At 44.2% G+C, this 15,563-nt stretch overlaps 1 protein-coding gene across 1 annotated transcript in view; it reads left to right on the top strand.

Annotated features, from left to right (window-relative positions):
* Positions 1 to 15,563, top strand: part of PC (pyruvate carboxylase) — a 419,331-nt gene that overhangs the window by 75,526 nt on the left and 328,242 nt on the right. The window contains exon 4 of the mRNA XM_075326302.1: positions 1,307 to 1,425. Coding sequence (XP_075182417.1) covers positions 1,307 to 1,425 — 119 coding nt within the window. The remainder of the gene's footprint in view (positions 1 to 1,306; positions 1,426 to 15,563) is intronic.

The following is a 15,563-nucleotide window of genomic DNA, read 5'->3' as shown; positions in this document are numbered from 1 at the left end:
TCTTTTTTTCAGCCTCAGGATGTTCTGCTTCACCTCAATTGAGAGTTCCTTAGACCGCATGTTGTCTGGTCACAGCAACAGCTTCCAAATGCAAAACCACACACCTGTAATCAACCCCAGACCTTTTAACTACTTCATTGATTACAGGTTAATGAGGGAGACGCCTTCAGAGTTAATTGCAGCCCTTAGAGTCCCTTGTCCAATTACTTTTGGTCCCTTGAAAAAGAGGAGGCTATGCATTACAGAGCTATGATTCCTAAACCCTTTCTCCGATTTGGATGTGAAAACTCTCATATTGCAGCTGGGAGTGTGCACTTTCAGCCCATATTATATATATAATTGTATTTCTGAACATGTTTTTGTAAACAGCTAAAATAACAAAACTTGTGTCCCTGTCCAAATATTTCTGAACCTAACTGTATATACAGTATTCTATAATACGGTTTATAAGAGCCCACTGGTGGTGGCTGCAGCTTATAGTCTCCAAATCTGGTGACAGGATCCCTTTAATTTATGCTGCGTTCAGGGGGCTGGAGACTGTAGAAACATTTGCTCCTGTGATAAAACAAACAGGCAGGAAAATGTTATAGCTTAGAAAGCAGCAGCTGTGAGCCATTTTTTGTGTATACTCCCTTACCATGAGTGGCATATGCTTCTCCACCCTCTCAACCATGGACTGGAGCAGTTCTGCATGTTAAGACACTTTCAATGGTATATAGGAGGGGTATACTTATACGATGTATCTTGGCACAGGAACATTTTTTTTTTTTAACACATCCAATTATTCTAACATCTATTTATTAAAATGTACTTTGTCCTTGGGACAAATCCTTTAAGTTTTATCGCAGCCCCAAACATTGGTTGAATCTGACGTTGTGGCCCTTGGAGCAGAAATAGTTGTGTATTGGTAGAGGAGCAAGAGGAGGGGTGGAATAACCAGACCGAGGAGGTGATGGATTGGAGGATTTCAAGATGAAGGATCATGAACGAGTAAATCTTTTATTCATGGTAGCATTTGGGTCAAGGCTTGTGAAAACATTGGGGTCAAAAGAGTAGATTTGAGAAGTTCTTATTTTCCCGTTCTAATTTTGAGCTTTAATTTTACCGCCTAATCGTGTTCTGCGCTGCGACCTTGAGTAATTCCAGTACATAGTGATTGTCACAGAGCGCTCCTCCGATTGTCCCAGTGTCAGTGATCCCCGATCTATATTGGCTGTTTACAAGATTTTCTACAAAAGAAAGCACATACGGTACTGTAATGGTTCTGCTCGGGTTCAGGCTCACACCCGCTGTTCTTTGTCTACAGGTTGGCTATGAGAACGCAGGCACCGTCGAGTTCCTCGTGGATAAACATGGCAAACATTACTTCATAGAAGTCAACTCTCGGCTGCAGGTGGAGCACACCGTCACGGAGGAGATAACGGAGTAAGTTCCATTTTTATTTTTTATTTTTATTTTTTTTAGCACAGGTAGTTTCTTTAAGCTTTACAGTGAATGCATGTTCAATTTCATTTTTGACCGTATTTTTGGGGATTAAAATATTTTTTGTAAATGGAGTCCATAATATCTATAAATATATACAGCAGAAAATTGGTGTCCTGGAAGATCTCAAATCTCCGTTATGAAAGCTGCCTCACAGTCAGACTGTTCTAGTTGTCCATAGCAACCAATCAGAGCACAGATTTCACTTTTTACCGCAGCAGCTTCAATGCGGAAATCTTCACTCTGATTGCTGCAGGCAACCAGAATGATCTTACTGTGAGTTCATTCTCACAAATAAGGGCCCAGCTACTTCTGCAGTGGCTATAGGCAACCAAGGCGATCTTACTGTGAGGTCACTCTCACAAATAAGGCCCCAGTTACTTCTGCAGTGGCTATAGGCAACTCGAAGTGATGCAATTCTCATAAATGAGGCCCCAGTTACTTTTGAAGTGGCTATAGGCAACCAGAAGGATCTTACTGTGAGGCAATTTTCACATATGAGGGCCCAGTTACTACTTCATTGATTGTAGGCAACTAAAACGATCTTCCTGTAAGACAATTCTCAGAAATGAGGCCCCAGTTACTTCAGCAGTGGCTATAGGCAACCAGAACGATCTTCATGTGAAGCAATTCTCATAAATGAGGCCCTAGTTACTTGTGCACTGGTTGCTGACAGCCGTTTTTATAGTTGCGGACTTTAGATCAAGTTATCAGGTCACCCTACCTTATCGACTATTTAGTTTTTGCTTCTTTAAGGGAGACTCCTTGGGCACCGTCAAATGGCAGTCAACAACCACTGCACAAGTAATTGGGGCCTCATTTGTGAAAAATTGCCTCACAGTAAGATCCTTCTGGTTGCCTATAGCCAGTGCAGAAGTAACTGGGGCCTCATTTATGAGAATGGCCTCACAGTAAGATCGTTCTGGTTGCCTATAGCCAGTGCAGAAGTAACTGGGGCCTCATTTATAAGAATTGCCTCACAGTAAGATCCTTCGGGTTGACTATAACCACTGCAGAAGTAACTGCGGCCTTATTTCTAAGAATGGCCTCACAGTAAGATCGTTCTGGTTGCCTATAGCCACTGCAGAAGTAACTGGGGCCTCATTTACAATAAGACTTCATCTTGTGCTTAAGAACGTCATTTCAGGCCACTGTCGCTCGTGTTGTCCTCTTCAGGCTCCTTTACCAAACACCAATTCTCAGACAGAAATAGTTGCCACAGGAGCACTCGGCGCATGTATGGCAGGGCCGGCCACATGATCTGCCGAAGTGTCTTTCAACCGATCGCTATCTAATGTGTATGGCCGGGTTTAGAGGGGGATCCTAATCCGATTAACATCTTGAGGTGTTAAATATTATTCAATTGACACTCAAGGATTTCTTTCTCTACAGCATTTACTACCAATTGATCGTTTAGTGAATTGATGTCTTCTCAGGCATCGGAACGCTTGAAGTGCACTTTTCATGCATTATTAAATCCACGAGAAGTGCATTTAATACAGAACGTTCCTTGTAATTAACACTGTTGACTTGTGCATCCAAAACACAGACCTGGTTTACTAATCATAAGTTTTAGAAGTTCCGCCCCCCCCCCCCCTTTTTTTTTTTTTTGGGATAGAGGATAATTTCCTGACCACCTATCCCAATACGTTGGAGCAGTGGTGAATCATGCATACTGCCACTTTATTCATTCTTATGGGAGTGCCCAAGACCAGCCAGTGATCCCATTAAGGATGAATGAAGGAGTGCACATGATTGACCACCGCTCCATTCTCGGGGTCAGTGTGGTTTGACTTACAGCAATCGGGAAGTTATCCTCTATACTATAGATGTGGTTAACTTTCAAACTTGAGATAAACCCTTTTTAGTTTTTATAAGGGCTCATGTCCGGCATAGTGATTTTGTATTCTGAGGGCTATATTTTTTTTTACACCCCCATCAGATACTTCAAATTCCCTAGTGGAACTTGCTTACAGCGCTTCAGTAAGGAAATCTAATGTGATTTGTCCTGTGTTGAAGACCAACTGGTGGTACCGTTAAGGATGAATGAAGTAGCAGTACGCATGGTCGACTTCCATTGCATTCTCCGGATTAGTGGGGTCCCAGCGGTTCAACCTGCAGCAATCAGGAAGTTGTCCCCTATTGTATAGATAGGGTTAACTTTCAAACATGATACAACCCTTTTTAGTATATAAGGCCTCATATTCGTAATAGGATTATATATTCTGATTAGTTATGTTGTTTTATGCCCCCAACAGATACTTCTTCAAATTTCCTAGTGTAACTTGCTTGCAATGCTTCAGCAAGGAAATATATTGTGATTCGTCCTGTACTGAAGCACTGACATTCATTCTTGTGGGAGTGCTGAAGACCAGCTGGTGGTCCCATAAAGGATGAATGGCAGTGCTTCAGTACAGTATAAATCACATTATATTTCCTTACTGAAGCACTGCAAGCAAGTTACATTAAGGAATTTGAAGTATCTGATGGGGGTGTAAAAAAAAACAAACCATAACTCCTCAGAATACATAACCACTATGCCATACACGAGCCATTATAAATTTGATTGACTTCAGTAAAGAAATCTAATGTGGTTTGTCATGTACTGAAGCACTGCCATTCATTCTTGTGGGAGTGCTGAAGACCCACTGGTGGTCTCATTAGGGATGAACGAAGCAGCAGTGCACATGATCGACTTCTGCATTATAACGATCAGTGGGGGTCCCAATGGTTTGACCTGCAGCAATTCGGAGGATATCCCCCTATTCTATAGATGGGGGTTACCTTTTCAAGCTTGAGACTACCCCTTTTACTATATAAGGGCTAATATCCATCATAGTGCTTATGTATTCTGATTATTTATGTTTTTACTTCCCCCATCAGATACTTGTTCAATTTTCTTAGTGTAACTTGCTTGCAGTTCTTCAGTAAGGAAATATAATACGATTTGTTCTGTACTGGCGGTCCTGGTAAGGATGAATGAAGCAGCAGTACGCATGATCAACTTCCACTGCATTCTCAGGATCAGTGGGGGTCCCAGTGGTTCGACCTGCAGTAATTGGGAAGATCCTCTTTTTCTAGACCCCCCCCCTTTTTAGTATATGAGGGCTCATATCCGTCATAGTGGTTATGAATTCTGATTATTTATGTTTTTACACCCCCATCAGATACTTCCTCAAATTTCTTAGTGTAACTTGCTTGCAGGGCTTCAGTAAGGAATTCTAATGTGTTTCGGCCTGTTCTGAATCACTGCCTTTCATTCTTATAGGAGTGCTGAAGACTAGCTGGTGGTCCGATTTAAGGCTGAATGGCGGTGCTGAAGTACAGGATGAATTGCATTATATTTCCTTACTGAAGTGCTGCAAGCAAGTTACACTTAGGAATTTGAAGTATCTGATAGGTTATGTTTTTTGTTTGGTTTTTTTACACCCCTAACTCCTCAGAATACATAACCACTATGCCGGACACAAGCCCTTCATAAGTTTGATTGACTACCGCTGCATTCTCAGGATCAGTGGGGTTTCCAGCAGTTTGACCTGCAGCAATCAGGAAGTTATCCCCTATTCTATACATGGGGTTATCTTTTGAAAGTTGAGACAACCCCATGTAGTATATAAGGACTCAATCCGTCATGGTGATTATGTATTCTGATTAGTTATGTTCTTTTACGTCCCCATCAGATACTTCTTCAAATTCCCTAGTGTAACTTGCTTGCAGCGCTTCAGTAAGATTTTTCCTGTACAGAAGCATTTCATCACTTGGCCTTTAGTTTGGGGCCACGTGAGGCCTCTCCTGGGAGAATTGCTTTGTAAAACTTATTGCTGGCGGGGGGTAATTTAGGATAAGAGCACTTTGTTTTTCCACCTGATGTAACATCCATGCGGGATAGATTTCTCTTTGGTCTTCGTGCTTTCTTCAACCTCTTTGCCATCACGATAGCAGATGGCGGTTCATGGACTGCTATTCCTGGGCTTTGTACGGCAGAAGATCACAACCTCCCAATTCCCTGCTCTATTTCCCCTTCTCGGATCTTCTGCCTTTCTGCCGTCCTTTCCTCCTTTTCTTGCCCACATTGACCTCTACGGATTCATTATCCACTCTACTTCTGTGACACACACAGCTACGTTCCACTCACTTTTCTCATTCCTTTCTATAATCGCACCAGATTTGCTTTCTGCACAGCCAACTTTATTTTCTACAATACTCTGAATTGTATTTCCACTTTTTTCTTTTGTCTTGTCATGATATAACACTATGTACACCATGCTGCTATAATTCTACCTGTGTGTGCAAAACTGCATGTGGTTTGCTGTGGCTCCAAGAATCGTGAATATGGTTCTCATCTACTTGCTGCAAAACAGCCACACTTTGTGATAAATTGTGGCAATTATTGTGTCTCACCTGCATTATCTATGGATACAGAAGACTTTTCACTAGTTTCCTTATCACCGACCCGATTACATTGACCGATTTAACAACACTATGTACAGTCGACAGCACGGGATCGACCATTCACAATAGGTGGTTTCACAGCTCACACCCTCCCCTTCTACAATGACTAAGAACGCCTCTATATACAGTAGATAACACAGCATCCACCATTCATGATACGTGATGTCACAGCTCACCTCCTCCTGTACAATAACTGATCACACCTTTATATACAGTAGAGAACAGAATCCACCGTTCGCATTAGATGTCACAACTCCTCTCCACCTACTAATGTATAATGGTTGTAATTCACCGTTATATAAAGTATATAACACAGGATCCAGCATTCACAATAGGTAATGTTACAGCACACCTCCTCCCCCTTCTGTAGAATGACTGATAACTCCTCTATATACAGTAGTTGACATAGGATCCATCATTCACAGTACACCTCCTCCTGTACAATGACTGATAATATCTCCTATATACAGAGAACACTGGAGCAACCATTCAAAATAGGTGATGTCACAGCTCACCTCCTCCCTCTCTTGATTGATAACACCTCTATATAAAGTAGATAAAGCATGCACCAATCAGTCATATAGACGTGGGTGACCTTTCTGCCCTGTGATCCGGCTCCTACGTGGGTGACCTTTCTGCCCTGTGATCCGGCTCCTACGTGGGTGACCTTTCTGTCCTATGATCCGGCTCCTACGTGGTGACCTTTCTGCCCTATGATCCGGCTCCTACGTGGGTGACCTTTCTGCCCTATGATCCGGCTCCTACGTGGGTGACCTTTCTGTCCTATGATCCGGCTCCTACGTGGGTGACCTTTCTGTCCTGTGATCCGGCTCCTACGTGGGTGACCTTTCTGCCCTGTGATCCGGCTCCTACGTGGGTGACCTTTCTGCCCTATGATCCGGCTCCTACGTGGGTGACCTTTCTGCCCTATGATCCGGCTCCTACGTGGGTGACCTTTCTGCCCTGTGATCCGGCTCCCACGTGGGTGACCTTTCTGCCCTGTGATCCGGCTTTCACGTGGGTGACCTTTCTGTCCTATGATCCGGCTCCTACGTGGGTGACCTTTCTGCCCTGTGATCCGGCTCCTACCTGAATTACCTGTATTATCCCATGCAGTGTACGTAGAAGTCAATGTCGGCTGGAAGTTCATAGTTCCCTAACATTGTGGCTCATTGGGTATCGCGGGGATAAGCTGTGTCCCGGTAACTCCTGCTGGAATCTGCGCGGGCCCGGAGGCATCGGAGGACTGTGAACTGCTGGATCTCAGAGTTCCTACTCCTTTGCGTCTCGCTGCCTATCATCCATATCCTCAGCAGCTGCCGTCTGTATGACCAAACTGCTCCCTCCGCGTGTGCACAGCCCCATCTACCCACAACCCACAGGTCTTCATTCTATTCTGCAATTTCCTCCCCCCCCCCCCCCTCCAAGAGAGCTACGCTGATTAACCGGGGGCCCCGAGTGTGAACTGTTACAGACCCCTAGGAGGACCGATATATTCCTATGTGACATCTCTGCTATTGATGCTTGGTAGAAATCCTCATGATAGTGCCCAGAGCAATTATTTTGCAGCATACTTCTGTTTTTGATGGTGTTGTGGAAGGAAGGACCATAATGCAACAGGTTTTTAATTTTGCTCCAGAAGGTTCAGTGTGTACAGGCTTCCTTCGATCTCGGCAGCATGAGTCTGATTTATCCCGGATGATGTTTTGTGCAGTTCTAAAGATGGTTTCACCCAACGAGCGTTTTGCTTGTTCGTAGGGTGATCTCCACCTCTTCTCTTCTTTGAAGCCGTTTACTAAATTGATATATCTTCAAGTGTAGCGAGCGAGCGGCTTCAAAGAAAAGGAGAGGTGGAGATCACCCTACGAACACGCAAAATGCTCGTTGAGGGAAATGGTCTTTTGGATTGCATGAAACAGTTGTTCTCGGCAGCGCATCGTCCTAGGTAATCCAGACTCGTGCTGCCGAGAACCATACACTGTGTGCAGAGTTATTAGGCAAATGAGTATTTTGATCACATGATACTTTTTATCCATGTTGTCCTACTCCAAGCTGTATAGGCTGAGAGCCAACTACCAATTAAGTAAATCCGGTGATGTGCATCTCTGTAATGAGGAGGGGTGTGGTGTAATGACATCAACACCCTATATAAGGGGTGCTTAATTATTAGGCAATTTCCTTTCCTTTGGTAAAATGGGTCAGAAGAGAGATTTGACGGGCTCTGAAAAGTCCAAAATTGTGAGATGTCTTGCAGAGGGATGCAGCAGTCTTGAAATTGCCAAACTTTTGAAGGGTGATCACCGAAATATCAAGCGTTTCATGGCAAATAGACAACAGGGTCGCAAGAAGCGTGTTGGGCAAAAAAGGCACAAAATAACTGCCCATGAATTGAGGAAAATCAAGCGTGAAGCTGTCAAGATGGCATTTGCCACCAGTTTGGCCATATTTCAGAGCTGCAACATTACTGGAGTATCAAAAAGCACAAGGTGTGCCATACTCAGGGACATGGCCAAGGTAAGGAAGGCTGAAAAACCACCACCTCTGAATAAGAAACATAAGATAAAACGTCAAGACTGGGCCAAGAAATATCTTAAGACTGATTTTTCAAAGGTTTTATGGACTGATTAAATGAGAGTGACTCTTGATGGGCCAGATGGATGGGCCAGAGGCTGGATCAGTAAAGGGCAAAGGGCTCCACTCCGACTCAGACGCCAGCAAGGTGGAGGTGGGCACTGGTATGGGCTGGTATCATCAAAGATGAACTTGTGGGACCTTTTTGGGTTGAGGATGGAGTGAAGCTCAACTCCCAGACCTACTGCCAGTTTCTGGAAGACAACTTCTTCAAGCAGTGTTACAGATAGAAGTCGGTATCGTTCAAGAAAAAACATGATTTTCATGCAGGACAATGCTCCATCACATGCATCCAACATGCATGGCCCCCTTGTTCACCTGATCTGAACCCCATAGAGAACCTGTGGTCCCTCATAAAATGTGAGATCTACAGGGAGGGAAAACAGTCCACCTCTGGGAGCAGTGTCTGGAGGCTGCGGTGGCTGCTGCACGCAATGTTGATCGTAAACAGATCAAGCAATGACAGAATCTATGGATGGTCGGCTGCTGAGTGTCATCAGAAAGAAAGGGGGCTATATTGGTCATTAATTTTTTGGGTTTTGCTTTTGCATGTCAGAAATGTTTATTTCTAAATTTTGTGCAGTTATATTGGTTTACCTGGTGAAAATATAGTGAGATGGGAATATATTTGGTTTTTATTAAGTTGCCTAATAATTCTGCACAGTAATAGTTACCTGCTTAAACAGATATCCTCCTAAGATAGATAAATCTAAAAAAAACCCACTCCAACTTCCAAAAATATTAAGCTTTGATATTTGAGTCTTTTGGGTTGATTGAGAACATAGTTGAAGATCAATAATAAAAAAAAAAATCCTCTAAAATACAACTTGCCTAATAATTCTGCACACGGTCTATACAGCAGCCAGGGATCAGAGTGTGCTCACACCCGCACTGCATGCGCACTTATGACGATGGTCTCCTTTTATTGTCGGTGTGCAAGCGTAGGGATGAAAGATGGCGCACACTCTGAGGAACTGAGCCCTATCGATAAGTATTGGGGGTAGTGCTAAGAATGCAAATTGAGGGGGTGGGCATAACTGCGCTCTGTCCCCTTGGCCATGTCAAGGATTACTCAAAGCCACCTCATTTGTTTATGGATTAAAAGTTACTAAATGTATGCTGGTGGTATGAATGATTTCTATAGGTGCCAAGTCCCCTATATCAATGTTAGAATATTTTGGAGGTAACAGACTCCATTTTTAAGTCCTATAGATAGCTAAGTAATCTGCCAAAAAAGTACAAATCCATCTCAGAACTTGACTATATTACTTGGAGAAACGCACAGACCAACATTCAAGCTATATTACTGGGAAAGACACACAGCTCACTTCCTGCCTATATTACTGGGAGAGACACCAAGGCCTCACATCCAGCCTGTATTACTGGGAGAGACACACCGAGCTCACATCCAGCCTATATTACTGGGAGAGACACACAGAGCTCACATCCAGCCTATATTACTGGGAGAGACACACAGAGCTCACATCCAGCCTATATTACTGGGAGAGACACACAGAGCTCACATCCAGCCTGTATTACTGGGAGAGACACACAGAGCTCACATACAGCCTATATTACTGGGAGAGACACACAGCGCTCGCATCCAGCCTATATTACTGGGAGAGACACACAGAGCTCACATCCAACCTATATTACTGGGAGAGACACACAGAGCTCACATCCAGCCTATATTACTGGGAGACGCGCAGACCTCACATTCAGCCTATATTACTGGGAGAGACACACAGAGCTCACATCCAGCCTATATTACTGGGAGAGACACACAGAGCGCACATCCAGCCTATATTAGTGGGAGAGACACACAGAGCTCACATCCAGCCTATATTACTGGGAGACGCACAGACCTCACATACAGCTTATATTACTGGGAGACACACAGAGCTCACATCCAGCCTATATTACTGGGAGACACACAGATCTCACATCCAGCCTATATTACTGGGAGAGACACACAGAGCTCACATCCAGCCTATATTACTGGGAGAGACACACAGAGCTCACATCCAGCCTATATTACTGGGAGACACACAGAGCTCACATTCAGCCTATATTACTGGGAGACACACAGAGCTCACATTCAATTTATATTACTGGGAGAGACACAGAGCTCACATCCAGCCTATATTACTGGGAGAGACACACAGAGCTCACATCCAGCCTATATTACTGGGAGACACACAGAGCTCACATTCAGCCTATATTACTGGGAGAGACACACAGAGCTCACATCCAGCCTGTATTACTGGGAGAGAAACTCCTGCAAGATTGAAAAATAATAAAAAAAAAACCCCTGAAACTAGTATTGGACTGCAAACTTATATTTAGTGCAATTGTATTACTTACAGGCACCACTAAAATGTATATAGATATAGATATAGATAGATAGATATCTATCTATCTGTATCTATCTATCTATCTATCTATCTATCTATCTATCTATCTATCTATCTATCTATCTATCTATCTATCTATCTATATATATATATATATATATATATATATATATATATATATATATATATATATATCTATCTCAAAGTTGTCCATCTGACACTTTGCCTTTTTTAACTTTTTTTTTTAGACATTGTTATTGTTTTGTAAGTTATTATATGCGATTAAGAAACCTAATTTCTTCTTGTAGAGACTGGAGGCGATCTGTCTTGTGTTAGAGCATCCATTCTTCGGACATGAGTCGGTGCCTGGTGCCCCACAGGCTTTTGGAAGAAATGTTGTTTATATCTAGATATATAATATATATTACGCTCAGTGCATTATCTCTTCATTATAAGTGTAAGGGACACGTCGCCTCTTTGCTCAGCAAGACTGCAATGAAAATTGTTCTTCCATTTCTCCCAAAAAAAAAAATAAGATTAAGGGGGAAGGCATGATTTTATCACTCCACATCTGTTGAGTTTTGAAAAGGAAGCTAAAACTCATTACTCTGACTCTTAATGATGCCGCATTAGATGGCTGCATAAAATAACCGAAGGAAGACATTTCCGTTAATATATATCTTGGAACACAGTCGGTGCCAATTTATGTGTAGAAGACATGGCCATGGGCTTATTTTCTGTAAAGGGCAGAACGGCCAATAACCTGACGTGGACCGTGGTGTTATTGTAATGAAACGGACTGGAATATTGTGCTTCTCAGTCAAGTCATTTGGTTTGTGTTTTTTTTTCTCGCTTTTTATGTTGTTGCATTTCAGGAGACACAATTTATTTATTTTTTTTATTTTTTCTTTTAATGTTTGTCGACCCAGTCTGAAAACCCAACTTTTTATCTACTTTTTTTTTCATAGTATTTTACATAAGATTTTTGTTTGTGTGCTTTGTGTTTTTTTGTTTTGTGTTTTGTTGTTTTGGTTTAGCCTTTTTTTGGTTTAGTCCTTTTTTTGGTTTAGTCTTCTTTTTGGTCTTGGTCGTCTTCTTTTTGGTCTTGGTCGTCTTCTTTTTGGTCTTGGTCGTCTTCTTTTTGGTCTTGGTCGTCTTCTTTTTGGTCTTGGTCGTCTTCTTTTTGGTCTTGGTCGTCTTCTTTTTGGTCTTGGTCGTCTTCTTTTTGGTCTTGGTCGTCTTCTTTTTGGTCTTGGTCGTCTTCTTTTTGGTCTTGGTCGTCTTCTTTTTGGTCTTGGTCGTCCTCTTTTTGGTCTTGGTCGTCCTCTTTTTGGTCTTGGTCGTCTTCTTTTTGGTCTTGGTCGTCTTCTTTTTGGTCTTGGTCGTCTTCTTTTTGGTCTTGGTCGTCCTCTTTTTGGTCTTGGTCGTCTTCTTTTTGGTCTTGGTCGTCTTCTTTTTGGTCTTGGTCGTCTTCTTTTTGGTCTTGGTCGTCTTCTTTTTGGTCTTGGTCGTCGTCTTTTTGGTCTTGGTCGTCTTCTTTTTGGTCTTGGTCGTCTTCTTTTTGGTCTTAGTCTTTTTTTTTTAAATTTTATTTATTTATTAAAAGGAATCTTATCAGGTCCAATATGCACCCAGACCCACGAGCAGTTCTGGGTGCATATTGCTAATCCTTGCCTAGCTGTCCTTGTATACACTAGCATAGATAAAGAGATCCTTAAAGTATTTCTAAAGATCCTTTATGATATGCTAATGAGCACAGGGACTAGTTCCAAGGGCGTTGCATCCCTTGCTAGTCGGCTCCGTTAGCATGTTAACACGCCCCTGTGGGCATGATATTGTAGCACCCAGGGATATGGGGTACTCGGTCCTGGGCAATGTGTCTCTTGGGGAATGTCACGGGGGTGGCCGTTGCCCGGTTCCGTGCCCTGGGCCCTTTTTGCAATGGGGATATATTTACAAGGGATTAAATTAGTGTTCACACATGACGCCACTTGCTGTGTTGCGGCTATAGGTAGGGAGCCGCGGCTGCACAATGTCACTACTGGGGCTGGTGTTATTTGCAGCCTGGATGGTAGGCCCTACGCAAGCATGGCCGGGCCCCAATGGATGGGTGATGTGACAGGTGTTAGAAGAAGGGAGTCCACACCAAAGTTTAGAGCAACTGGTTTTACTCATGGCAAGCTGGTAATAACTGGTTGCCCGAGGCCGCCTGGTTTCACCTCCAGGTCCCCTTCGTCCCAGTGCCAGTTTGGTGATCTGATACCTTCTTTCCCTGCACCTGTCTCTGGTAAATGGGTCCCCGTGGTGTAGAGCAACTGGGGGTCTCCGTCTTGTGGTTTGTCCACTTCTGTCCGCCTGACGGTAGCGTGAACCCTGTGGGGTTGGAGTCTCTGGTCCTGTCCCCAGTTCTCCCTTTGCTACTGAGTCTTCGGATTTTTAGGCCTAAGACACACGGCATGAAAATCGGACTGAGTGGAATGCAATAAAACATCGCATTCCACTCGGACCAATATTATCCTGTGTGCCAGCACCCATGAGCGATTTATTTTCTCAGCCCTAATCGGACCGAGAAAAAAATCACACTATGCTGCGATTGTAATGCAAGTCTTTCTCTCGCACCCATTCAAGTCTATGGGGCGAGAGAAAAATCACACTGCACTCGCAGTACATCGGTGTACTGCGAGTGCAGGGCGAGAATGGCAATAGCTGGCTACGGAGGAGAGAGGGAGATAAATCCCTCCCTCTCCTCAGCGCCGGCCCTCCCCTCCTCAGCGCCGGCCCGTCCCCCACAGCTGAGATCCGATCGCATGATCGGACCTCAGTCGCAGTGACACTCGAATGATAATCGGCTCCCGCTGTGCTTCCAGCGTGAGCAGAGTATCATGCGAGGATCACTTTAGTCCCCATGTGGCCCCGGCCTTAGGGTCAGCAAGGTCCTTGATGGTCCCCTTTGCTGTGCAGGTGTTAACAGGTCGGAAGGAGCTCTTTCCTGTCCTAGAATCCTGTACCCTGTCGGTGTGTAGTTTCGGGAGTACTCCACCGGCAACCACTTCTTCTGGATACTAGGTCACCGTTAACCCGCGTCAGACTATCACTTCACATCCACCTTCACACACCACAGTCACTGACAACTCTCTACTACTGCACTCTCCACAGTCCGCCCCTCCCACATGGTCAGCTAGTGGACTGGACTGGCTCCACCTCTAGGCGGCTATCCATTGGTCTGACCCTAGCTTAGTACCATTGTATGGGGATTGTTGGGGAAAACTGGGATTACCTGGGTTTTTGGTGTTACTGGCACTGGATCTACGGGTCCCTAAGGGGGTAGGCCCTGCATCCTTGTGGAGATGCAGAACCTTGTAGCACCCTGAGGTCTTCAGGGGTGCTACACTATCACGCTAATGAATGTGCAGCGTCAGAGGATGTTCTCATTCACCGCTCCGCTGCCATTGCTGCCCGACGCTGGATTTCGGCTCAGTGTGCATGGTCCCGAACCTTCGGACTAGTCCCCGCACTCATTAGCATACGATAAAAGATCTTTATTACAAAGATAAACCATCAAAATGCAAGTACACTACAAATCACATATTGGTTTGTTGAATCACATATTTAAGAGAGCATTTCTTGAAACAAAGATAATCACGTGACCAGAAGGGGCGGGGCCTCAGCCTATAGAAAAATGTTGCTTCCTGGTATCCACTTTGTTGGCTGAGGCCCAGCCCCTTCTGGTCACATGGGTATGACCTCAGCATAGGTCGTACAAATCAAACATTAAATCGATTATATACTTAAGCTTATTCTAACAGGGGGAGGGGATAATGAGGAAATACCCCCCAGATATTATCTGCTCCTCAGCTGCTGTCACTCAAGAAGCTGCTGATTTTATAAACTTTACTTTCTTGGATTTCAAAACCTAAACATCAAAGCGGACTACTAAAGGTATGTATAGAATCAGCCTGATAGTGCCAGTATAGCACTGGCATTAGGTTATATACAAAAATCATGGTGATTGGTTCCCTTTAAAAAGCAAGATCTTAGCACGCTCCTCCTCGGAAAGAGGTTTACTCAGATCATCCTCCCACTTAAACAAAAAGGAGGGAAGGGCACTACTCGCAGTGACACCCCCCAAGAACAAGCCGTACAACAATGACAGTGTGGGTCGGATGCTCATCACGTAGGCATAGGTGCTAAAAAAGTGTGAGCGTCCTAAATGATGTGCTATGCGGCGATAAAGATTTAATGTAACTCTTTACTTGTTCGTAGGAGCCAATTGTGAGGCCCCTGGACTATCAGGTCGTCACAGGGTATTGCCCACTCTGCCCTCCCAAGCAATATCCACCTCCTTTTTGGTTATGGGTCCCCAACTACATGGTGTTGCCTACATCAGCTAATCAAAATCCTAGGTACACGCTGAACCACACGCACCAGACACACCAGTGGACGGCCTGAGTGGAATAGGGTCGCCCACTTGGGGGGTTTGTTAGGGGAGGTCATGAGTGTCAGAGAGAGAAGTAGTTTGGTAGTGAAGGAGAGAGGAGGTCAGGAGCTGGGCTCCTAAGAAGCTATCTAGGTGGCAGACGGTGGTCTGGGCCTAGAGGAGCTGGACCCCCGGTTGCAGGGGATCGTGGCAAGGGGCATTGAAAT

This window comes from Anomaloglossus baeobatrachus, chromosome 10 (genome assembly GCF_048569485.1).
Source record: "Anomaloglossus baeobatrachus isolate aAnoBae1 chromosome 10, aAnoBae1.hap1, whole genome shotgun sequence".
Taxonomy (NCBI): domain Eukaryota; kingdom Metazoa; phylum Chordata; class Amphibia; order Anura; family Aromobatidae; genus Anomaloglossus; species Anomaloglossus baeobatrachus.
This window is presented reverse-complemented; position numbering and strand designations above follow the sequence as displayed.